Source organism: Emys orbicularis, chromosome 10 (assembly GCF_028017835.1).
Source record: "Emys orbicularis isolate rEmyOrb1 chromosome 10, rEmyOrb1.hap1, whole genome shotgun sequence".
Taxonomy (NCBI): Eukaryota; Metazoa; Chordata; order Testudines; family Emydidae; genus Emys; species Emys orbicularis.
In genome coordinates, this window is record NC_088692.1 from 51,651,073 (window position 1) to 51,676,819 (window position 25,747).

The 25,747-nt window shown below is 53.8% G+C and overlaps 1 protein-coding gene across 1 annotated transcript in view; it reads left to right on the plus strand.

Annotated features, from left to right (window-relative positions):
• Positions 1-24,981, plus strand: part of LOC135885067 (maestro heat-like repeat-containing protein family member 1) — a 48,203-nt gene extending 23,222 nt beyond the window's left edge. Inside the window, exons 26-37 of the mRNA XM_065412699.1 lie at positions 942-1,098; positions 1,188-1,354; positions 2,039-2,170; positions 2,315-2,429; positions 2,789-2,944; positions 3,128-3,310; positions 3,668-3,820; positions 4,674-4,808; positions 5,083-5,152; positions 16,627-16,694; positions 19,631-19,903; positions 24,955-24,981. Of these exons, the coding sequence (XP_065268771.1) occupies positions 942-1,098; positions 1,188-1,354; positions 2,039-2,170; positions 2,315-2,429; positions 2,789-2,944; positions 3,128-3,310; positions 3,668-3,820; positions 4,674-4,808; positions 5,083-5,152; positions 16,627-16,694; positions 19,631-19,903; positions 24,955-24,981 (1,636 nt within the window). The remainder of the gene's footprint in view (positions 1-941; positions 1,099-1,187; positions 1,355-2,038; positions 2,171-2,314; positions 2,430-2,788; positions 2,945-3,127; positions 3,311-3,667; positions 3,821-4,673; positions 4,809-5,082; positions 5,153-16,626; positions 16,695-19,630; positions 19,904-24,954) is intronic.
• The last annotated feature ends 766 nt before the right edge of the window (positions 24,982-25,747 follow it).

Here is a 25,747-nt window from a genome sequence, read left to right on the forward strand (position 1 = left end):
TACACAGACCAGGAGAGACCCCATGTGAGCAGGGTCACCCCCTCTGTCAGCATGGCCCCCCGCTCCCGGCAGGGCATCCCTCCAGGCTGAGGCAGGAGAGGGGCCAACCTAACTGCATTGCCCCCACAGATGCCCCTACACTGAGCATGTCCCCGCAGGGGCACCCCCTCCCCCCAGCTGGGAAATGCCCTCTCCCCCCTGGAATCCCAGCCTGGTATCTTCCCCATCACCGCACGCTTTTAGACGTCTCATCCCACCCCTAGAGGCTGGTCTTCTCCGATTCACCAGCCTGCCAGGTTCCCCTGGACCAGCAGCGCCTTCCCTGCATCCTGCCCAGAGCCGACAAGCACAGAGCCCATTTTACAGCCTTCTCCAAACCCCCCACCCCAGAGCCATGGCGTGGCCAGAACTGGAGCCTTGTTCCTCCTGAACCCCCCACTCTCTGCCCCATGGGGAAGGAGCTCCTGCTCTCCTTGGCCGCAGCTCCCACTCTGTGCCCCCCCCCCCCCGCCCCCAGTTCAGGAGATCCAGCCCAGCACCTAGCCCTAGCCCCTCCCAAGGGTGGGCACCTCCTCACACCAGCCCCCACCCCTGAGCCCAGAGTCACTGCTTTCCCCCATGGGGGCTCTAACCCCAGCCCCTCTGGTTCCCATCAGGAGAAGGCAGCAAGGGAGGGAGGGGGCCCCCGAGCTGGGAGAAGTGAGTCTGGCCACGTCCACCCATCCCTTTCTGTGACACAGCGCCCCCTGGCAGTGCCCAGGCAGGAGGGTATGAACCCCTTAGGACTGGACAGTGCCTGAAGGGCCTTGAGGTCAGCCACCAGCAGGCTCAACCTGCAGCTTCTGGCCCGTCACCACTCGGAGGGCATCATCCCCGGTGTGTACCAACTGGGCCCGTCCTCTGTGTGAATTCCTTACCTGCCGTCCCTCTGTCCGTCACAGCCACATCAAGGCCATCTGGAGATTCCTAGGTGCAGACCCCATGCTGACCAGGGAGGTACTGCACATCCTGCTTTACGACAGCCCGGAGAAGGGCCGGGCTAACCCTGGACAGACCCAGGACAGGAGCTGCCCCCAGCCAGCCCGGCTGCCCCCGGCGGTAAGTTCCCATCGCTGGCATTCAGCCCTCTTTCTCGGCTGCATTCTGCGCCCGGCCACGGTCTTCTGACTGTATCTTTTCCCTTCCAGACCACATGCGGCCTGTGGGAGCTGATCGGGGCCTTGGGGCAAGCGGACACGCTGGAGGGACGCGAGGACGACCTGTTCGCCTCTTGCTTCCTCGCCATCGCCTGCCCCCCGGCACGGCACCTCTCGGGAGCCCAGCAGGACTTGCCCAGTGACACCAGTCCGCGCAGGTAATGTGTGGGGCCGATGGATCCCAGCACCCACGCAGTGTCTGGGCTAGCCCCTAGGAGGGGGAAGCTTCCTGCTTGGACCTTCGTTGTCCAGGGACCCCCGACACCTTCGGGGGACCGAGGGTTCAGATCAGCCAGGCTTCTCGTGCTTAGGAGCGGGCAGAACTGCCCCCGGATACTCAGGGAGCCGGAGAGCTCCTCAGAGTGGGCAGCTCAGCAGGGTGATGAGGGAGCTGAGCCGGGGGCGGGGGGAGGGGGAGCAGAGCTGGGGAGCAGGGCAGAGCTGGCTGCTGTCTCTATTTACTGTCTACTTTGAAGGCTTTGGGACAGGCCCGGCCTGTCACTGAGCCACTTCACCCCTTTTCTGCAGTGGGCCCTGGGGGGCAGGGCTCAGGGCAGCAGGGCATTCAGGGTGGCAGTGCATGTACTTTTCTCCCCAGGGTCAGTTTCCTGGGCGGGGTGAGGGGAGCAATTTTCACATCTTTGGAGGAGAGCGAAGGTCACATCTGCAGACACTCCCCCCTACCCCCACAGTTGCGGGGGGAGAACCAAAGGCAGAAGTGGGGCAGCTTCTAGGCTCACCCTGATCCCTTCAGTACTGCAGCAAGGGAGTCCTGCCCCCCCCACCCCGTCCAGAGAGCAGGAATCCCCGCATCACCATCTCCTGCCTCCTTCTCTTCCCAGCATGGCCGTGCAGGCCCTGGCGCGGGTGCTGCGCCTCAGGGGCAGTCAGCCAGCTGTGGAACTAATGGACCAGGAGCGAGGCTGGCAGCTGCTGGAGGAGGCCCAGCCCGAGGGGTTCACTCTCCTTAGCAGGTGAGGACAGAGGCTGGAGGAGTCATGTTCTCACTCTGGAGCCCAGTGGGGCAGAGATGGCAGGGGGTGGCCGGGACCGGGCCGGATTCCGGCATGTGCAGGGTTGTCATGCACACGTCAACACAAACTCTTGTTCTCTCCCAGGGCCATAGTGACCCACCCAAACCTGGCCCTGAAGAGCATCCCAAAGCTTCTCCTTCCCAGCCTCCAAGCCAGCCAGGAGGGCGAACGCATGGCCTGCACCGCCCTGTTCGCAGAGGTGAGCCTGGAAGACCGGGGGGAGGGTTAGCCAGGCCCAGAAGCTGATGGAACAGGGGGCCAATAGCTGGTCAGCCAATGAGAGATGGTCCTGGTGGTGTATTGCTTGTAAATTAATCCCTCTGCTGGGGGCTCTGTGGTGGGATTTGGGAGCACCCCACTGGAAGCAGAGGGAGCGCTCTGCCCTGCACATGTCACTTCTGTTAAGCTCAGCTGAAGCCAGCCCCTCGTGAACAGTAGTCGGTACGGATCTATGTCACCTCCTGGCCCCTGATCCTACTCCCTTCCCCTTGCTCCTGCCGGGCTAGGACCCACTGGCCTCGCCCAGCCCTCTCTGACAGCTCCTTTCGGTCCCTTTAGTTCCTCGGCAGCCCCCTGCTGATGGAGAATGAGCCCAAGGCGATGCGGAAGCAGGTTGTGAAGGCCATGCTGCAGCGGACAGAGGACAGCAACATCCACGTTCGAGGCAGAGCGCTGCACGGCCTCAGGAACGCAGTGACCGAGTTCCCGGACAAGGTGGGTCTGGAATGGCAGGAGACTAGGCAGAGAGGGCTGGGTAGGAAGCGCCTGGTTCCCCTTCTCCCCAGCCTGTAGCTCCTATGGAGCAGACTAGGCTGTAGGCTGACTTGCCCGGACTCTGGTTACACTCAGGCTGACAGAGCATTGCTCACCGAGCGGCGTCCAACCCCTTCTCTGCAGGTCAGGAAAAAGCGAGACCAGATCCTGGAGAGCTTTGTCTGCGCCGTGTGCGAATGCTGCGACCCCCGCACCATTCTGGAAGCCATGGAAGGGCTCTGCTGGATGCTGCGGGACCCCAAGGCGCCTCTGAAGGCTCATGTCGCCGTCCCGCTGGCCCTGCAGGCGAGAACGTTCTTTGAGGATGTAAGTACCAAGCAGGGCAGGCCCCATGGCACTATAGGGCACCCCACAGGGGGAGATGCTCAGGACCTGCCCTCACGTGGAGGGGGCTCAGTGTCCGATGCAGGCACATTCCTGGATTTGTGGGGCAGCTCAGCTCCTCTGCTAGGGAAGGCAGGGATACAATCATTCTTGGGCCCTGGGCCCACAATTGTTCAGCAGCCCTGGGGCCCAGCAGGAAGGAGGGGAGTTTGCAGAGAATTGTCCTGTCATTTGAACTAGCTGAAACCTCTCCGGGCTCCGCAGCTGCCAGGCTGATTCCCAAAGCATGTGAGGGCCTGAACCTGTCCCCTCTAACCACCCTGCGCCCCCTGTCTGCAGGAGAACAGCGACCTGAGGCGGGCCTCCATGGAGCTCTTTGGCCACCTCAGCAAATTTGTTTCCAAGAAGTCATCCCTCTTTGGGGCTGAGGTGGAGAAGAGCATGGGGACGCTGCTCATCCACCTACAGGACGGGGACCCCCAGGTGGCCCAGGTGAGTGCAGCTGAGGGCTCATAGGGGCAGGGGTGGCTGGGGGCATTCTAACAGCATGGCAAGGGTGGTGCAAACTCCCCCCTCCAAGCCCCAGATCTCCTCAGTGCTGCCCTGTGGCACCCAGGACCCCCCACTAATCCAGCCCTCCCCCACCCCACACAGAGCTCTGCCAGCCCTCAGAGTGTAGCTGTGGGGTAGATCTGTGGGGTTTCCTTCTCCTCCTCCATTCCCCACAGGCACCTCCAGCCTCCCTGCCCAGCCAGCCTCTCCGCGGCTGTGGCTCCATTTTACAGCCTGCCCTGTTTAGTGGCCAGGTCCAGGTCTATCTCTGGCCCCTAGCAAGTGACCTAACCCAAGCAGGGCCACAGGGAAGGGCAGGTCGCTGAGGCCGATTGGGTCTCCATTGCTGCTGCCCTGCCCTCACTTGTGTGCTAGCTCCTGTCTGGGAATGACCAGCCTCCTGCAGAAATCCCACCACCACCCGCGCCCCAGCCGAGTAGCAGCCCCCAATAGTGCCTGGGATTGAGGGGAGGCCAAGTACGTTGGTCACCGGGCAGTGCTGTTAACCGCCCACCGGGGACCCACAGGGAATGGCCCCTTCCCTGTTCCAGGAGTGTCCCTCCCCGGCCCCAGCACTCGGGCCTGGCTCCCCTCAACCCCTCAACCCAGCCAAGCTGGAGATGGGGGCTGTGGGGGCCTGGGGAACAACCGTCAGGCCAGAGGAGGTTCTGCAAAGAGGTGGCTCCTTGCTGCTCCGGCACAGCGGAGTCTCTCCAAGCCACGCAGAGCCTGCGAGTTGGCAGCCCGTTGCGCTCAGGGACTCACCCAGGTCCCTTCTCGCCCTCTCCGGCAGGCGTGCAGGGTGGCATTGCTGCACTGCGCACCCTTCCTCAGTTACCAGCCCCTGCGCACGCTCGTGCAGAGCCAGCTAGCCGAGGGGGCGGCCCCCGCCATCCCCGCCTTCCTGAGCGAAGCCTGCAGGACCCTGGTGAGTGAGCTCTGGGGTGTGGGCCCTGCAGGACTAGGGGGTGGGAGGACCTAAGCACACAGGGAGCTTCCCTGCTCCAGGGAGCCCCCTCACTGACTCAGCCCCATCGCCTGCCCTTGAGGGTGGCTCCCCTACAAGTCATCTCTGTCCCATGGGAGGAGTCAAGGGGGAGAGGGCTCTGACAGCCAGGGGTTCCTCACCTCCCTAGCAGGCAGCTCCCCTCAGCCTGGGGAGGGTGTGTGGCTTGGGACTAACTGGGTTCTTGGCTTCCCAGCTCCAGGACTGCCCAGGGAGGCTGAGCAAGAAGGCTGCCCTGAGAGCAGCAGCTGCCCAGCAGCTGATAGGTAAGAAAAGAGCTGGAGCTCTACTTCCTATTATCCCCCCCTGCCCCATGAGTCCGGGGCCCAGTGCCACATGCACACTGCCAACACGGGGGAGGGGCTGGCCTCCTCTGCCCACACACAAACACACCCAACTCCCCCCCCCCCCACCCGCTTCTTCCCATCTCCCTGGGACAAAGGGGGAACCAAGACTCCTTTCAGCCAGATGCGGGAGGGCTCTGCAGCCAGAGGGTCTCCTCTGTCCTGGCCCTGGGCAAGCCCGGCACCTGCAGCAGGTGCAGGCCCGAGGGAGAGATCCTGCCTCCCAAAGGTCTCACCCTGGTTCCCCCCCACCCCACCCCGCACAAGGCACTGGCCCCAGCCAGGTCCCCCTGCAGCCTGTACAGGGAGGGCAGAGATTGACAGGAAGCCCCAGCCCTGCCCACCCCAGCTACCACCAGCCATGCAGGCAAAGAGCCAGGGCAGCAGCTCTGCCACACTGTGCTTCACGCCAACTCCCAGTGGGGCTTGTGTGCACAACACCTCTCCTGGCCTTTGTGGGGCACGAGGCCAAAGGCAAAATGATCCCAATAATCTTGGGGACTGACTCTCCACCCAGCTCCTTCCCCTCCTCTGCCCGGATGGATTGGGGGTGGGGGGCACCTTGAAAGACAGAAATATAAGCGGTGGCTGGTGCCCTGCATGCTGTTAAATAACCAGGCCCGCCTGCCTCCCCTAGGATACATGATGGGCAATTGAAGCCAGAGAAGAGCAGGAGGCTTGGACCACCCACCCTGCTGTGAGTCACGGCTGTTGCTGGCACAGAGGTGCCCGAGGCAAAGCAACAGGGGTTCGTTGCCCGGCGTGCTTCGCGCCAATAAACACACCGGGGTGGAGAAACAATCAAAGGTTTATTTGAGATCTCAAAGTGGTGCAAGGAGACAGGCAAATCTCAAATCGAGCACACAGAACAAAGCAGCTTCTCTCTTCTTATACTTTACAATTAAGCCCCCCCTCTCTCCCCCTGCACCCCCCCCACTCCCCCTCCCCGCTCTACCGAAGACATGTTCATACATTTAAGCCGTTAAGTCATTCTAGGGCTATAAATCTAGCTTGTTAGTAACATTCCTCTAAACAATCATTGGGTCCTATTTACTCTAGTTTACCACCCCTCCTCCAGCTAGAAACATGCAAACCTCATCATTATTGCTTAGGACCTGGTTATAAGCAAGGTCGTAATAGGTAACTGACTATTTACACATTCCAATTCCTGTCCTTGGCTTTTAAGGCCGCTTAGAGTTAAACATGGAAGAACAGAGTTTAAACATGGAAGAACTCTGGTTCATATATAGGCCTAATGACGTCATCAGTTCCCTCCTTTGAGAATACTCAACAAACTTTTGGCTGAGTTTTCTCATATTCTGTAGACAAGATATGATTGAGTGCCATGGAGCTGGGGTTCTCAATGAGAGGGTATGCTGGGATTTCTGGGGAACGGGGGGCACAAAGCTTACGGAGGAGCAATTTAAAACAAGCAATCAGGAGGAGGGTGACTAGGCACAGTACCACACCTGTGAGGAGGAGACGCACAAGGCTATTTCCCAGTCCTCCTAGGTTGGGCAACCAACTCCAAAGGGAATCGAAACCTGTGGGTTCCCTTTCCTGAGCCTTCCACTGCTCAAAAGCCTGTTCGGCTGACAGGACGTGCTTGTTAATGTCCTGTGAGTTTTCTGGGACATAAGTACAACATTCACTCCCAATAAGGGCACACACTCCGCCCTGGGAGGCTAAAACATAATCTAAGGCCTGTCTGTTTTGCAGGGACAGCAACCGGAGCTGGTAAAGCTCTGAATTAAGGCTTTTCTCTATGGCCAAGGTCTCATTGGCATACTTGGTGAGAAACACAGAGAGCCTACGATAAAATTGAGCCAGTCGTCCCACCCCATAGGATGGGAGAAAGATCATACCCAATCTGTCTCCTTCTGAAATGGGCTCTGGGGTGGCATACAAAGATCTATGCTGCCTAGGGCGGCCAGGGGGCAGTTTAGGGAAAACACGAAGGGGAGGGGCAAGATATCCTAGGTAGCAGCTTCCATACCACCGATGCGGCAGCCACTTATAGGCAGAGGTACCGCAAATATAAAAGGAGTGGCCATTCCCTACCAAGCCATTATAACCGCTACTCCACTTATTTGCTTGTCTGGCATTCAACGATCCGAGCCAGGCGGTAGAGTTGGATTTGCCTTTAACATAGACAGGGATGGAAGTGTCACTGTCAGGGGATAAATAATACTGACAGGTGCTATTCCCAGCAAACCAGGTGTGATTGCTGGACTTAAACTGTCGATAGCACACCAAACCAGGGGCCACTGGCCGCAACCTAATAGGGGAAGGGATATACGTTGAGTTGGCCTGCGGCTTCCAGGGGTCGTCCCTTAACGCATACTGGGACTCAATGGTACAGTTCTGTGACAAGGGGGTACCTGAGACATTTTTCCCCCTACTGAACCATCCCCAACAGATATCTGACCAATTCTGGGGAACTACCCTCCAGGGTAACCCTGCAGCGTGGTGCGGGATTTGGGAGCATACCCAGCAGTTGGAGAGGTTAAACTCTTGGGCAAAGCAAACCTTCAGGGACTCATATGTATTTGTCTCTAAGTTAGTAGGGATTCCTTTCCATCCCGCATGTGCCTGGGGGGAAACGGGAGTTAACAAGAGGAGTGTCTCTATGGCAAAGAGCACCACTGTGGCAGACCCTAGACCTGAACCCATATTGGGCAGGTGACCCTAGGGCCTAATAATCACAATTCCCCAAATACCCACAAAATAACAATTACCAATAGCAAGCAGATTAAAAACAACAGGGACCAGGCCACCAGATTAGGCCGGCCCTGTGAAAATAAACACAACCAACGCTCAGAGGTCTCGTGGGGAGTGCGCTGTGACTGTCCAAAGAGAGCACAGGGCATTCCCAGCAGACACTATTGTCGCCTGAATAACAGCTTAAGTCCCAGATCGTCGCTGGCAGTCTTCTCTGCAGGCTGGACGGTCCACCGTTCAGGAGCAGGCACCGCTTTCAGGCGAGAGTGATGAATCCAGTTCTTGTGTCCCTCAACCTTTGCTGCTGTATGGGAGACCAGCAGGACGGTGTGAGGTCCCTTCCACTTCTCTTGGAGAGGCTCGTCCTTCCAGGTCCGAACGAGTACGGAGTCACCTGGCTGCAAGGAGTGGATCGGGGCATCCAGCGGGAGAGGCTGCAAATCTTTGGTATACCTGTGGAGAGAACAAAGAACAGCAGACAGAGAGCACATGTACTGAGATAAGAAACCACACCCCATTTCCCACTCCCCTGCCAGAACCGGTGTACCATTCATAGGCCATGCCCTTCCAAACATAATCTCGAAGGGACTGAGCCCTAACCTGCCCTTAGGGAGAGCGCGAATGCGGAGCAAAACAAGGGGCAAAGCATCAGGCCACTTAAGGGAAGCCTCTTGGCAAACCTTTGAGAGGTGCCGCTTAAGAGTCTGATTTGTACGCTCCACTACCCCACTGGCCTGCGGTCGCCATGGCGTGTGAAGCTTCCAGGGGATCTGTAGGGCATCTGATATCTTCTGAACGACTTGGGATGTGAAGTGTGTTCCATTATCAGATTCCATCCACTGGGGGAGCCCGAAGCGAGGAATGATCTCCTTGACAAATTTGAGAGCCACTGTCTTGGCAGTGTTGTTACGACATGGAAAGGCCTCAGGCCATCCGCTGAATCGATCCACCAAGACAAGGAGGTATCTGAATCCTTGGGTCCGGGGGAACTCAGTAAAATCTATTTGCCAAACCAGTCCCGGGCCTGGGGTAGGCTCCAGAGTGGCTGGCAACACTGACACTCCAGGTCGAGGGTTGTTCTTCTGGCAGACTAAACATTCAGCCTGCACCTGGGAGGCCAGAGGCCTAAGTCCAGAGGTTAAAAAATATTTACCCATTAGCTGAGAGAGAGCCTCTCTTCCTGCGTGAGTGGTTTGATGTAGCCGCTGCAACACCGGCCGAATTAGGCCCTTTGGTAATAGGATCTTTCCTTCCAGAGAGTGGAACCACCCCTCTTTTTCCTGGAGACCGAGCCTGCCTGCCAGGTTCCTTTCTTCGCCAGAGTACTGAGGGGTCGGGAGCTCCCCCACTGATGGGATGAGGGCATGCATATGGGCATCTTCAGCTTCCAGTGGTTCCAGGGTAGCAGCTCGCTTGGCCTCCCTATCCGCTCTAGCATTACCTCTGGCCACATCCTGCTCTTCCTTCTGATGAGCCTTGCAGTGTACCACTGCTACTGCTGAGGGGAGCTGCACCGCTTCTAACAGCCGGAGAATCTGGGATCCATGTTTGACAGGAGAGCTTTGAGATGTCAACATTCCTCGTTGCTTCCATAAACCAGCATGGGCGTGTAGTACTCCAAAGGCATATCTGGAATCAGTAAAAATGTTAACTCTTTTCCCTTTTGACAGTTCAAGTGCACGGGTTAAGGCTACCAATTCAGCCAGCTGGGCTGATGTCCCAGCAGGTAAACCCTCTGCTTCCACAGTTTCGTGGACAGATACAACGGCATAGCCAGCCCCCCTTTGCCCATTTACAACTGTACTACTGCCGTCCGTATACCACTCATAATCAGCATTCAGGAGGGGTTGATCTTTTAAGTCTGGGCGGCTGGAGTATTGAGCATCTATGACCTCCAAACAGTCGTGTTCCTGCTCCTCTGTCTCCGGTAACAAGGTAGCTGGGTTAAGGGAGGGACAGGTCTGTAAGGTAACTTCAGGATTTTCTACAAGCTTTGCCTGATACCGAGCTACCCGAGCCTGGGTAAGCCAGAGACCACCCTTAGTATCCAGCAGGGCTTGAACCATATGGGGAGTATACACTTGCACAGTTCCCCCCAGTGTCAGTTTCTCAGCTTCCCCAAGCACTAAGGCAGTTGCTGCGACCGCTCGCAAACATGCTGGCCATCCCTTAGCAACTTGATCCAGCTGTTTAGAGAAATATGCCACAGGACGTTTCCAGGTGCCTAATAACTGAGTAAGCACTCCCAGGGCCACACCTTTTCTTTCATGCACATACAATTGGAATGGCTTAGTGAGGTCGGGCAAACCAAGGGCTGGGGCTTCCATCAGTTTCCTTTTTAAAACCTTAAATGCTTTGTCGGCTTCTGAGGACCAGTAAAAGGGGTCATGATCCGCTCCCTTAACACATTCATACAAGGGTTTAGCCCACAGTCCAAACTATGGGATCCAAATCCTACAGAAGCCTGCCATACCCAGAAATGCCCTGAGCCGTTTACGATTGCTTGGGATAGGAATTTGGCAGATAGCTTCCTTTCTTTCATTTGAAAGCTGACGTTCCCCCTGCCTTATGTAAAATCCTAAGTAGAGTACTTCTGGAAGGGCAATTTGAGCCTTACTCTGTGCTACTCGATATCCTCGAAGTCCAACAAAGTTCAGGAGACTCACAGTGGCTTTAAGGCAAGAGGTTAGACTCACAGCAGCAATTAACAAGTCATCCACATATTGCAGGAGGAGGACTTTGTCCTCGTTGTCCCACTCCTCCAAGTCTCTAGCCAGGGCCTGGCTGAAAAGGGTGGGGGAATTTTTAAATCCCTGGGCCAGCACTGTCCAGCAAAACTGCTTTCTAACCCTCCTTCTGTCCTCCCACTCAAAGGAGAAAATCTCCTGTGACTGGGGGTCAACCGGAATCGTGAAGAAAGCATCCTTTAAATCCAGGACTGAAAAATGGGTGTACTGCCCCCCTATAGAGGCCAACAATGTATACGGATTGGGAACAAGGGGGTGTAGAGTCTTAACCCGCTCATTAACTGCCCTCAGGTCCTGGACCAGCCGATATGTGCCATTGGGCTTTTGTACAGGCAAGATAGGAGTGTTCCAAGCTGACTGGCATTCTCGAAGTACCCCGCACTTTAGGAACTGGTCTATAGTTTCCTGCAGTCCCTCTCTGGCCTCCTTTTTGATCGGATACTGCTTGATTCGCACTGGACCTTTTCCTGGCAAAAGCTGAACAGTAATAGGAGTATGATGGGCTGCCTTTCCTGGGATCCCTGATGCCCATACCAGAGGAAAAACCCGCTTCTCCCACTGACTCCACTCTGGGGCTTGCATAGCTGAGGGCTCAATTGCAAGTGTCATTATCCAGGCATTCTCTGGGGGTAAGGTGAGGCTTATTTCATCTTGAGTGAAATGCAGGGTGGCACCTAAGCGACAAAGCAGGTCCCGTCCTAATAGTGGCGTTGGACAATCGGGGAGGTAAACCAGTCTGTGAGATAGAGTTGTGTTCCCCAAAGCACATTCCACTGGGGCATATACTGGGCACTTAGTTCCTTTCCCTGTGGCTCCCACCACAGTGAGGGAATCTGCCACAGGCAGCTGAAGGGGTTGGTTTACAGCAGTTCGTGCAGCTCCAGAGTCTATTAAAAAGTCTATGTCTGAATCTCCCACCCGCATTTTTACTCGGGGTTCCGGGGGCAGGATAGTCCGTCTCCCCTGACACCCCTATTCTTGATCCTCTGCTGCCATCATAGGGGTACCTTCCCTTTCAGGGCACTCATTTTTCCAATGTCCCTCCTTTCGGCATATGGCACACTGATTGCGACCCAGACGCCTTTCCTGTAAGCCAGGGCGCCCACGCCCATGTCCTCTCATTCCCCGGCCTCTTCCACCTTCCTGAAATCTTCCCCTGCCACCAGCCTGTACTGCTGCAACCATCATTTTCACTTGCCTCTTTTCCTTTTCTCCTTCCCTAAGGCTGTAAGCCCTGTTTGCAGTTTCCAGAATTTGTGCCATTGTCATGCCCATCAAATCCTCCTTTTTCTGCAGTTTCCTTTTAATATCAGGGTCAGCACGGCTGGTAAAGATACCCTTTATAATTGCCTCAGTAGCCTGATCATCGGGGTTTGCATTAGTAGTTTGCCTGATGGTATCCCGAATACGCTGCAGAAAAGCAACCGGACTCTCTTTTGGCTCCTGTACTAGCTCATATGGCTTAGCCCAATTGTTATGTCGGACAGCTGAGTGTCGGAGACCATGTAATAGGAGCTCCTTGTATACAGTGAGAAGGGTAAAATCCGCCGGCACATTGGGATTCCATTGGGGGTCTGCTGTAGGGACCTGAGCTGCAGCAACAGGGACGTTTGCTGCATCTGCCTCATGTCTACGCTGTGCCTCCTCCCGTGCCTTAGACACAACCTGATTTCGCTCCACCTCAGACAGCAGGGTCCGCATAAGGACATTACAGTCATCCCAGTCAGGCTTATGACTAGCCAGACACCCTTCAAAAACCGAGATAAACTTGCTTGGATTCGTAGAGAATTCTCCTGCCTGTGTCTTAAAAGCTGCCAGATCCACCAGATTAAAAGGCACATGGGTGTAAACCTGCATTGTAGTGGCTTGGCGATTATCTGCTCCATGACGGGCTATCTGAGTCGCAGTAATCAATGGATAGAATCCCACCGAGGGGGCAATCTCTGGGACCTGAGGCACCCTGTCTTTATATGGTGGGGGTGTTGGAGCCGAAGGGGACACCGACTCTGCCATTACAACCGGGGGAGGGTTCTGGGGACTAACAGTAGTTACTACCGAACCTGTCGGAGTCAAATTACACCTTTGCAAAAGATCTGACCTATTTCTTAACAACATAAACAACTGTACATACATATGTTCATTCCATTTACCCGTTCGCTGACAAAACAAAAGCAATTGAAGGATCGTATTATAATTAAGTGATCCCTCCGGTGGCCACCTTTCCTGGTCCTCTAGCTGATATTGAGGCCAGTCTACTGTACAGAATCTTTTCAGTTTACTTTTAATCAACGGATCTAATCCAAACACTTTCCAATTCACCAGAATGCATTCTAAGGGCGTACACCTTGCCCTGCCTGCAGTACTCTGCCCCTGCCCCATATTAGGGAGACTCTGGGCGTCCCCAAGTCAAAACAGGTAGACACTGGGCGTCCCCAGGTCAAGACAGATAAAGTCCCCACTGGACTGTTCCTACCTTATCCACAGGACCGGTTCCCCACCGTCGCCCGCAGCTGCTTCTCCACTACTCAAGCGCGTTGCACCGTTGTACCCTCCGGGGTCGAGCAAACCACGTCTCCGCCGAGGCCCCCGATGAAGTCACCGGTGTGCGCTGGGCGTCGGTCGTCGCCGTAGTCCGTCGGCCTCCAAGAGGGGTCCGGGCAAGGCTAAATTTCAGCCTCGAGCCCACCCAGGGACGCCAAGACTGTTGCTGGCACAGAGGTGCCCGAGGCAAAGCAACAGGGGTTCGTTGCCCGGCGTGCTTCGCGCCAATAAACACACCGGGGTGGAGAAACAATCAAAGGTTTATTTGAGATCTCAAAGTGGTGCAAGGAGACAGGCAAATCTCAAATTGAGCACACAGAACAAAGCAGCTTCTCTCTTCTTATACTTTACAATTAAGCCCCCCCTCTCTCCCCCTGCACGCCCCCCCTACTCCCCCTCCGCGCTCTACCGAAGACATGTTCATACATTTAAGCCGTTAAGTCATTCTAGGGCTATAAATCTAGCTTGTTAGTAACATTCCTCTAAACAATCATTGGGTCCTATTTACTCTAGTTTACCACCCCTCCTCCAGCTAGAAACATGCAAACCTCATCATTATTGCTTAGGACCTGGTTACAAGCAAGGTCGTAATAGGTAACTGACTATTTACACATTCCAATTCCTGTCCTTGGCTTTTAAGGCCGCTTAGAGTTAAACATGGAAGAACAGAGTTTAAACATGGAAGAACTCTGGTTCATATATAGGCCTAATGACGTCATCACGGCTGAGGGGTATTGCTGTGCTGGGAGGAGGGGCGGGGGGAAATCGGGGCAGGGTTCTAGGGGCAGGGGGCAGCAGCCACATCGCACGGTGGCTGGGAGCCAGAACCCAGTTGGAGTGACCTGCAGAGCGTAGGAGCAGGGAGAAAACCCTCGGGGCTGGTTCTGGGGTATCTTCTCCCCGGCTATAGTTTGAAACTCCCTGCCCTGTGGGGTGTTCCCATCCTGGCCCAGGCAGGAGCCATGGCTGGTCAGCAGGATCTGGGAGTCAGAAGTGAGTCGTTCCTGGCAGGCAGGGGGCAGTGGCAAGCAGAGAGGGGGTGGACTCCACAAGAGGGAGGGAAACCAGCTCCTGTGGGAGACCCGGCTGCTGGAGGAGACTTTTCCCCCTAATCCCTCACCAGCTGCGGTGCCGCGGGCAGGGACTCTGAGCAGCCCCAGCCAAGGGCGAGGCCGGGGGTTGCTCTGAGCCTCATTTGGTGCTAACTCTGCAGAACCCAGCCTGGATTGCTGCCTGCCCCCTGCAAGTGGCAGCTCCAAGAGCCCCTGCACGCACGGAGCAGCTGACACCACCCCAACCCCCCACCCCGCCCCAGCTATGCTTATGGGGATACGAAATTCTAGCTCTGAGCCTCCCTGTCTTCAACAGCTGATCATGCCCCAAAGGGCTGCCCCAGAGCTGAGGAAACAGAGCCAGGTGCTGAGGAAACACATCCCAGGGCTGGAGTGTGCAGTCCAACCCCTCCCCCGCATCACGGGCATTAGTTCTGTCAGAGGCTGACCCTGCCAGCTGCTCACTAGGCAGAACCCAGCCAGGTGCTGAGCAGGCTATCCTAGGCCTGGTGCTTAAATACCTGGAGAGGCTGCAGTCAGCCCAAGAAGGGTGGGCAGGGGGTGGCGTAGAGTCGCAGGCTGAACTGCAGGCCTCAAGCAGACCCAGCGTCACTTCTCACAGCCCCAATCCACAGAGCAAGAGTGGAATAAGGCTGCTGCAGCCAGAATTTCCTTCACTCCGGCTGCAGGGCCTGGGCTCGCCCAACATGTGACCCTGGCTGTCAGAAAACTCCCTTTAAAAAGCGACTCTCCTGCCCCTCCCCCTCGGAGGACAAACTGCGGGGGGCCAGCTCTTGCTTAGGGAGAGGGAGTTTGAGCTCTTTACATTGGCTTTGTAGTGAAGCGAGCTCCTAACCAGCAAGGCCACTAATAATAGCAAGAGCCAAGAGTTTATTTGAGCTGAACAAGTTCTTTAAAAGATGCAGGATGGGGAGTAAACAGAAGCCTAAATTACAGCAGGTAGCATGTAAGCGGGAAAGTAGAAGTGCTAAGATGGCTTGTGAAGAGCAAATAACTGAAGGGCTATAGACAAACCCTAAAAAAACACTTTAAGGAGATCAGAAGCCTGTGAAAGAAGGGGTGGATTCAAGAGAGCAATTAAAGACGACAAGGACATTGCTGAGAAGCTAATATTTTTGTGTGTGCATCTTCTGCCTTTATCACACAGGTTGTTGGAGAGAGATCTGTCCCAGACCGGTTCTCTTCTAGTACTAGAGGTACCATCAGGGCTTGAGATAGCAGCAGAGGCGGGCCTGGACCAAGCTGATAATTTACAAAGTAACCCCCACACACACACTTCTTCAAGCTGGATGGGTTTCGTAGGACTGCCCCGAGAGGAGATTTAACCAATCAGGGGGCGTTCCGCGGCGGGTTGACCTGTCCAGAAGTGGGTCATGTAACCCCTCTAACAACTCCTTCCACCTCCCTCTACCAATCAGGAGGAAGGGCCCTATCGTCAGTCAAACCCTAACCCCACCCCTTGACTCCTTAAAACCTGCCCATCTGTCACAGAAGTCCTGCCCCATGTGGGTAGTACTTCCACGGTCAAGGCGGCCACATGACTGGATGCAAGGTGTGTCATGTGACCCCTCTAAGAGCTCCTCCAGCTGCCCTCTACCAATCAGGATGGGTTTCTCCCCCATAGCTCTGCCCCGAGAGGAGATTTGACCAATCAGGGAGAGTTCCGGGGCGGGGTGACCTGTCCAGAAGTGGGTCATGTGATCCCTCTAACAACTCCTCCCACCTCCGTCTACCAATCAGGAGGGGTTTCAGCCGTTGTGGCCCACCCCGAGAGGAGATTTGACCAACGGGGAGGAATTTGGGGGCAGGGTGGCCCGTCCAGGAGTGGTTTGTGTGACCCCTCTAAGAACTCCTCCCATCGCCCTCTACCAATCGCGATGGGTTTCGGCTGCATAGGACCGCCCCGAGAGCATATGTGACCAAAATAGGGCAGGTTCTGGGACAGGGTGAACTGCCCAGAAGAGGGTCGTGTGACCCCTCTAAGAACTCCTCCCAGTGCCCTCTGCCAATCAGAGCACAGCACCATCACCCCATAACTCCCAGCGCCAGGCAGAAGAGGCCATCTTTTACCAAGAACGCGTGTTTTAGAAATCGTGGAAACATGGACTCCTCCACCACCCCCGTGAGAACTTCAGACTTAGTTTTACCCCCGAGCACCTTTGGACTTGTGTGGAGAAAACGCTACATCAGCAACAGTTCCGACGGGGGCCCTTTGACTCAACCGTTGATGGATACGCAGGAACCCGACCCGAAACCCAAACCTTCGTGAGGCACCATGATGAGTGTGATGGCCTCTCATTGTCCACCCCCCTAGAGGTGGAAGGTGATCATGGCTTGGAGGAGTCACCGGCGGAACAGGTGAACGGAAAAGACTTCGCTCAGGTAAAGGAATGATTAAGAAGTGATGGTTGAGGATGGGGTGTAATGGGGTTAGGAACCGACCCAGGATTACGTAAATCTAAAAACAAGCAGTGGGGGTGCTTACACTGTTTCTTTTCTGAAAAATCTCTCAACAGCTCGACGATGCCTTTCTAGAGGCCTTTGAGAACTTACACATTGGAAGAATGAACCAGCTCAGACTCCCTTATGGTAGGGGTTATGGCGTCCATTTTTACAGGCGGCTGTAAAAGGTTGTGTTAAACCAGGCCATTAATAAAACTTATTTAAATGTGTCAATATGAATGTGTCCCCCTCCATACTTGTGTTAGTAAAAGACGGTACCAGTAACAGTCATGTCTACACACACGGCTCTGTTAAAGAAAATATATTACACCCCCGGGGAAGTTGGGAGCTTCGGCGGGGTGAACCCTCTTTTTCAAGTGATCAAAAGGCATAGTAAAACTTTAAATAGAAGACAGGTAAGTGCTTGGCTTTGAAACCAGGATGCTTACACTTTACACAAACCGGCTCGAATACGTTTTAAAAGAAACAAGACCATTGTTTCAGATGTGGATGCGCAATGGCAGGCAGATTTGGTGGATATGCACCGGTTCTCCAAACACAACAGCGGTTTTAAGTACATGTTAACAGTGATAGACATTCTATCCAAATATGCCTGGGCCTTAGGCCTAAAAGACAAGACGAGTGGTGAGGTATCCAAGGCCTTTAAAGCTATTTTCAGCGCAGGTCGCGTGCCTCAAAAATTACAAAGCGATCGGGGGAAAGAATTTTTAAACAAACCTTTAAGCAGATTGTTAAAGCGGCATGGAGTTCACCATTTTGTTACTAATAATGAAGTCAAAGCACGGGTTGTGGAGCGATTTAACAGAACTTTAAAAATTAGGATGTGGAGATATTTTACAGCCCATTACACTTTTCGCTACATTGACGTGTTACCTGATTTTATAAAGAATTACAACCAGAGCTTTCACAGAACTATACATACCAGACCCGCTGATGTTAATCCTTCAAATTCTCTGAAGGTATGGAAAACGGTTTACGGAGATGGTTTTAAAATAAAACCAGTTGTTGCCCCTTTTAGAAAAGGTGACCACGTAAGACTATCTAAAACCAAAGGAGCTTTTGAAAAAGGTTATGAACAGACGTTTACCGATGAGATATTCATAATGCATGAAGCTGTAACCAGGGGCCAGAGACCTGTATACCGATTAAAAGATTATGAGGGTGAGACAGTTACTGGATCTTTTTACCCTGAAGAATTACAAAAAGTGAACCCAAACGAGACAGGATTTACAGGATTGAAAAAGTTCTAGCGGAGAAAGGAAAAGGGAGAAAAAAGCAGCTACTGGTGAAATGGTTGGGGTGGCCTGATAAGTTTAACAGCTGGGTGGAAGCTTCTCAACTCTGTGACATTTAGACACGAACAAAAACGATTCCTCCTGCAAAGACAGAGAGAGAGAGAGAAATGAGCGATGGCAGGTTTTACATTACTTTGCCCAGCAATGCCAGCTCTGCAGTTTTCCCCCAAAACACCAGCTCGAATTTTACAATACGGCTAATTAAGCCCTTGGATCCCCCGGGTGCCTGGGAGGTGGGGTTAGTGGAAATACAATACCCGCACAGCTGGAATACTATCAACAAAGACACCCCTTTCTAAATCACCTTTGGAGATATGACATGGAATTTCATCCTACAATGAGGTTATTACTCGACCACACCCAAATTACTGGATCATACACACATCACCGTGGCTCGTCATCCCGGACCCCCTGAGGTGGTCATGAACTACGACCCTGTGGGTAGAAAAGTTAGATTTAAATCTGCCGATTTTACATATATGTTTTCTGCCGGTGGGGAGCTAGCTAACATTCTGGGTTTGGGCCCCAAGCGCAGCATCCAAAAATTCCCCTTCTCAGCAAACATCACAGGGGGTTTTAACTCCTTGTATCTGAACACGGATATCGTAGAACACCAGTTTGTGGGGGACTTTTCTGTTCCCCTGTTACGCTGCGTCCCTGTCCGAGGAAGGAACAACGAGTTTGTTACCATCACCTACGATAAACCTCATTACGTCCCTGTCAGTAAACACCACATCGACACCATCACCATTGAAATAAAGACAGATCAGAACAGACGCGTCTCATTTCGCTTCGGCAAGGTGATCGGCAAGCTGCATCTGCGTCCGCGGAGAGAGCGAGGTTTCTAAAAAGCAAAACACTATTATGGCGATCCTAAAAAATTATGGCCACCCCACCATCTACAGGAAGTATTACAAAGCCCAGGCTGGATATGCCCTTCCTGGATATCCTGGGGCCCCCGTGATGTATGGAGCTGGTGTGGGTGGAATATTTCGTAGCCTCTTTCGAAAAGCCCTACCACTTTTGAGGAGGGGGCTAGAGATTATTAAACCCCACGTAAAAACCGCCGCTCAGAACATAGCTAAAGACGTGGTAGGTCATGTCTCCCGTGCTGTTCTGGAGAAGGTGGGGAATACAGTTTCACAGGCAGGATCGGGGCTGATGTACATTAAAAGGAGGAAGAGAAAGAGAAATGCGTCATACCCGCAACGCACAGGTCCCCCGAAACCCTTTAAAAGAAGGGCTTTGACATGCAGGGCTGGCCATAAGCGAAGGTCCAAGAGGAAGCCTGGGTGAAAGAGGAGACGCTCTCTGCCTGGTAAAAGAGACATATTTTAATCAACATGGCTTTTGTTCACTGCGGGTCTGAAGAGTGCACCAAATCCGAACTAGACTTGTTCCAAATAGCCCCTGCGCAGACCAGCATCGAGAAAAGCATCTACATCGAGGTGCTGCCTCTATGGGCTGTTTACGGAGTCTGCCCCCATTGACTTTTTTATAGCAGGGAATGGCATAGATTATATGGATTTAAACAACACGCTGCTGTACCTGTGTTGCAAGATTATAAAAGGAGACGGAACTGAACTTGCCAAGGACGCCGTGGTGGGCCTGGTGAATTACCCCATGGCCTCTATTTTCAGTCAGTTCGATGTCACGCTGGGAGACCGCCTCGTAAGCCAAAGCAACAACTGTTACCCTTACAGGGCCTTTATAGAATCGGTGCTCAATTACAGCGACGACACCCTCGCCATGCAATTTTCCAGTGGCCTGTTTTACAAAGACGCTGCTGGACAACATGAAGAAATGGAGTTGGATGGCGGGAATCTAGGGTTTGTGAGGCGTGCAAAGCTGACGGCCCAGAGCAGAACGGTAGAGCTGCTGGGTCATCTACACAGCGACCTGTTTTTCCAAGAAAAACTTTTGTTGAACAGAGTAGAGGTGAAAATTAAACTGACGCGCAGTAAAGACGCTTTCTGTTTAATGGGCAGTGCGGCTGAATGCTTTAAACTGCGCATTGTATCAGCGTCCCTTATTGGGAAGAAAGTACAGGTGGCCCCGAGTATCCATCTGGGGCACGCGGAGGCCCTGCTTACCGCTAATGCTAAATATCCTGTGGACCGTGTGGGAATGAAAGTGTTTAGCATCCCCGCGAGCAGCAGGGTCAGTAACCAGGAGAACCTGTTCTTGGGACAGTTACCCAATATGCTTGTCCTAGGGTTTGTGGGTAATGATGCCTTTAGTGGAAGTTACGCTAAAAATCCCTTTCATTTTAAACATTATGATATTAATTTTGTGGCTTTGTATGTGGATGGTGAACAGATACCAACCAAGCCTCTGGAACCAGACTTCAAGGCAGGACACTGCGTAAGAGACTACATGAATCCAGGGCCGGCTCTGGCTTTTTTGCCGCCCCCCTGTGGGGAGCGCAGCAGGGGAGGGCACCAAGTCCGGCCGCAGCCCCGCTCTCCCCGACCGGCCGGAGCGCCGGGAGAAGGGCAGAGAGCCCGGCCGGGGCCCCGCTCTCCCCGACCGGCCGGAGCGCCGGGGGAGGGAGGCCCCGCTCTTCCCTGCCGGCCGGAGCGCCGGGGGGAAGGGCGGTGAGCCCGGCCGCGGCCCCACTCTCCCCGGCCCTCCGGAGCGCTGGGAGGAGGGCGGAGAGCCTGGCCGGGGCCCCGCTCTCCCCGACCGGCCGGAGCGCCGGGGGAGGGTAGCCCTGCTCTTCCCTGCTGGCCAGAGCTCCGGGGGGAGGGCGGCGACCTCGGCCGCGGCCCCACTCTCCCCGGCCGGCCAGAGCGCCGGGAGAAGGGCAGAGAGCCCGGCCGCGGCCCCACTCTCCGCGGCCGGCCGGAGCGCTGGGGGAGGGCGGCGAGCCCGGCCGCGGCCCCACTCTCCCCGGCCCTCCGGAGCGCTGGGAGGAGGGCGGAGAGCCCGGCCGGGGCCCCGCTCTCCCCGACCGGCCGGAGCGCTGGGGGAGGGTAGCCCCGCTCTTCCCTGCCGGCCGGAGCTCCGGGGGGAGGGCGGCGACCCCGGCCGCGGCCCCACTCTCCCCGGCCGGCCGGAGCGCCGGGAGGAGGGCAGAGAGCCCGGCCGCGGCCCCACTCTCCGCGGCCGGCCGGAGCGCCAGGGGAGGGCGGCGAGCCCGCCGCGGCCCCGCTCTCCCCAGGTGAGCGCCGCGCCCCTCCAGGTGCCGCCCCAAGCACATGCTTGGAGGGCTGGTGCCTGGAGCCGGCCCTGCGTGAATCTGGTACACATGGCTGGTAGTCACATGAAAGATCGTTCTCTGTTAATCGACCGTGAGGAGTTTGCACAGGGTTACACCTTGTTTGCCTTTGACCTGTCTCCCAACCAGGAATGCGCCAATCACTATTCCCTGATTAAAACCGAGAACCTGAGAGCAGAAATACGTTTTGGGAAGGCTTTAAGCGTCACCGTCAATATGATCGTGTTTGGGGTTTTTGACAATGTCATAGAGATAAATCAGAGGAGAAACGTTCTGTTTGACTACATGTGAACATGGACACTGTGCTGCTCTCACGTGTCTTATCAACGGACCCTTACACGAAAAAGAATTTCTTAGATGTGTTCCCTTGCGACTGGCTCCCTGGAGGCAAGCTGTCTCAGAGACCCCTAGGTTTGGTGGTCAACACGCATCCACACAACCAACCGGGTCAACACTGGCTCGCCTTGTATCTGGCGGAGCGTAACCGTGGAGCGTTTTTTGACTCATATGGGCATCCCCCGAACAGTGTGTTGTTTCCTAAAAGCATTATGAAATTTTTAAACAAAAATGCCACAGACATTGTGTTTCACAATAGACAATTACAAGGCCCCACTCCGTCGCCTGCGGCGATCACTGCGTGTTTTTCTTACATCATCGTAGCAAGGGTTTATCTTTTGACCGGATTTTAAAATTGTATTCTAACGACTTAGTGCAAAACGACCGACGGTGATGAATTTTGTAAAAAATAAATTTAAATTCTTGGGCATGCCTAGCCTTGCTCAAAACATGTTTCAACAAGCCCAGATATGTGTATCTTGCAATGATTTTCATAGCCATGTTACCCAATAAAGCACTCCAGGTGAGGGGTTTAAAGACAACTGATATTTGGTGGGGTTTTTGTTCTTTTAAAAAACAAAACAAAAAAAACTATATTTTTTACACAGATCATTCTGATATTTTCCTCTGCCGGAGGGGGAGCCCTTATTTGCTCCAATTGGCGGCTGGGCACCAGGTATATTTTTTCTGCATACTCCATTATTCTTTTAAGTGAAACCCTTTTATTACACCCTCGCCACGCAATTTTCCGCCGACCTGTTTTACAAAGACACAGCCGGACAACACGAAGAAATGGAGTTGGATGGAGAGAATCTAGGGCTGGATGAAGCAGCACTTCCAAGCTGCCTCTCCTTATATGCCCCTGGGCTCCATGGACTGGGTCAAGCAGCACTTTCAAACTGTTACCCTTATGTGTCCCAGATTCAGCACATCCCTATCCCCACTCTCACATCACAATTGTAGTGGCAGTAACCTACTTGATGAGCAAACCCCACAGTATTTTGGGCGCTGCCGGGATCTTTAGCTGAGGTAAAAGAAGACAAGTTATTTATTGAATAATAGTGATCACTACACAAGGAGAGCTAAACCAACATAACATACATAATTAAAGGTTAATACCTAAGGTAGAGAGGAAAACAGAGAGAGAGAGAGAGAGAAGGGGATCTCACCACTCCCTGAAGCTTGAACTGGTCAGGGTTCCCAGGGGATGGTGGTAGTTCAGGGTCCTGAGGGCAGGAGACAGGCAGAGCCCCCAGCACGATCAGTCAGGAGATGGAGTCCCAGTGGAACTGATGCAGAGCTTGGGTCTATGCATCAGAACCCTTACTGGAGGGTGAGTAGGGATTTTTGTAGAGAAAATACAATGGTTCAAGGAAGAACACTAGATTTGTTTCTAGGTAAACTGATGACTCAAGGGGTTTTTTTAGGCTAGACCAGGGGTAGGCAACCTATGGCATGCATGCCAAAGGCGGCACATGAGCTGATTTTCAGTGGCACTCACAGTGCCCGGGTCCTGGCCACCGGTCCGGGGGGCTCTGCATTTTCATTTAATTTTAAATGAAGCTTCTTAAGCATTTTAAAAACCTTATTTACTTTACATACAACAATAGTTTAGTTCTATATTATAGACTTATAGAAAGAGACCTTCTAAAAAAATTAAAATGTATGACTGGCACGCGAAACCTTAAATTAGAGTGAATAAATGAAGACTCGGCACACCACTTCTGAAAGGTTGACGACCCCTGGGCTAGACAATAGGAGCTGATCACTCTTGGCTATGGGTGATGTTCTCTTCCAGGGAGCTCACAATGCAACTAGGCTGCTTCAGTATTTTGGAGATCAATCAAAGATTCCTTACTAGAATTAGTCTGATAACTGCTGAGCTGGGTGTGAGCAGGCATAGGTTCTTTAACATCTGGAGCAGAGATTCCCATGATGCAATGCTTTCCTGCTTTTTCTGGTCCCAGAGTTCAGTGCGGTTCTCTGTTCTCCATTCTGTATGCAAATTGAGATGTCTCCCTGTCCCATCTTTCATGCAGATGAGGCTAGGGGAGTTGTCTCTGTTCTTCATTCTGTATGCTAATGGAGAGGTCTTAATCTCGTCACCCTTGTCAGGAGGGGTCTAGGTGTGTCTCCCATCCTCCCTTCACTGCTCTCTGCAAGTTTTTTCCTCTGATGGGTTTTGGTTTAAGCAGAGGCTGGTGGAGGGGGTGTATGTGTCTTTCATGAGTCAGACTGGATACTGCACCCTGGTTCCCCAAGAACACAGAGCTGACTGGTATCAAGTCCCCCCGTTGATGGGGTGCTTGCGCTGAGCGAGTATCCCCATCACATCCTTACACCGTGGTACCGGATCTGATCTTCCATCCATTGCAGCTGCCGCATCAGTCGTTGTATCCAATAAACCAGCAGAACCAGACCAATTGCGAGTATAATTTGGAAACCAATGATCACCACAATGGGGTGAAGCATGAGATTCAAAAGACTTGTTGCACTGGGGCTCCACCCAAGCAAGGTCTCCCACCAGGCGTGATGGCCTGTGTTTTTACCTTAATGGCAATGAGACCCATTCCCAGTGAAATGGGGGAAACCTCCTTGTAGAGCTCAGGATAGGCTTTTAAATGTTGTACAGTCCATATAGGCACAGTAAACTTAATATCACAACTAACAATGGTGGTTACATTACAGAAACAGCAATTAACGTAAGGCACCATGGATTGGATCCAATGTCCATTAATCAATACAATATTACATCTTGTCCTTACACACACACATGCTTTACTAACATAGACAATACCAGACCCCTCTTCCTGGATAACATCGAAGGAACAGTGAGACTTATCCCCAGATTACCCATTCATCCCAACCCTTATGGCTAGTTCCAATCAAGGGAGCGCTTAGAGGTGCAATGTGAGAGATATTCATGCCCTCTAAGTGGCTTTGAACCTCCTTCTGGGAAGTCTGAGGTTGAAGAACCAAATGTTCTTGTTGATCGAATTTCAACACACGGGGTCCTGAAAGTGGGGCTCTTAAACGTCGGAGGGGAGCAAGGTTTGTAATCAGAGGGTCAAAATTTAAAACTGTTTTTTTGTTGTTGGTCCAATTCCACTCTGTACAAACTGGGCTCATGAAATCCCCCCGAAACGGCAATATGCCCATAGAATTTAAACCAAAATGCTGGCATGAGCTTGTCACAATGTGTGCCCTTTAATGGAACTACCCAGTCTGGGGGACCTTGCTGAATCAGGTCATGTCCAGCTAAAGTCCAGTTCAGCGGTTCCCAGTTTATGAGGAACCGTGTGACACTGTTGCCTGTTGGCGTGATCAGAGACAGCTGCAGTTCATCTCCGGGTAACGGAGGTGTCTGAGTTCCAATGACAATGATGACACGTAGGGGCATGGTTGTTCCCCAAACAGCGGAGGAAACCAGGGCTACCCTGCACCTTCCACCACCCAGGAGGCTGTCACTGGGTGTGTTTGATGGTGTACGTCCCGTTGGAGACCACAATGGCTTACAGAAGAATGGGACGGAGTCTGGGGTGGTCTTAGTCTCATAACAAAACTTGAGTGACTCTCCGGTGGCACTCTGCATGCAATTGGCAATGCTGTCCCAGGGGCAACCTGAGGAGGTGCCAACAGCGTAGAACTGGTAGTGGACAGCATCAGACTCCAGACACTTATGAACAGCAGGGTGCTGGTGCACCGGTGGGATATCAAGGCTCATGTATGGGACCTGTGAGGGGGCAGAGAAGAGAGAAAAACTTCCCACACTCCCCCCATATATACTGGGTGTCACGGAGTGTGGGGGGACACAAGGCCCTGCACCCCCGGCTTCCTGCGATTCACCATGACTCTCAGCCAGCCAGTAAAGCAGAAGGTTTATTTAGACGACAGGAACACAGTCCAAGACAGGTCTTGCAGGCACAGACAACAGGATCCCCCCAGTTAGGTCCATCTTGGGGTCCCAGGGCACCCCAGCCCCCTTGGGAGGTCAGAGCCCCGTCTGCCTCCCAGCCATATCACCAGCCAGCTCCTGAAACTCTCCCTTCAGCGACCCCTCCCACACCTTTGTTCAGTTTCCCGGGCAAAGGTGTCACCTGGCCTCTAACCCCTTCCTGGGT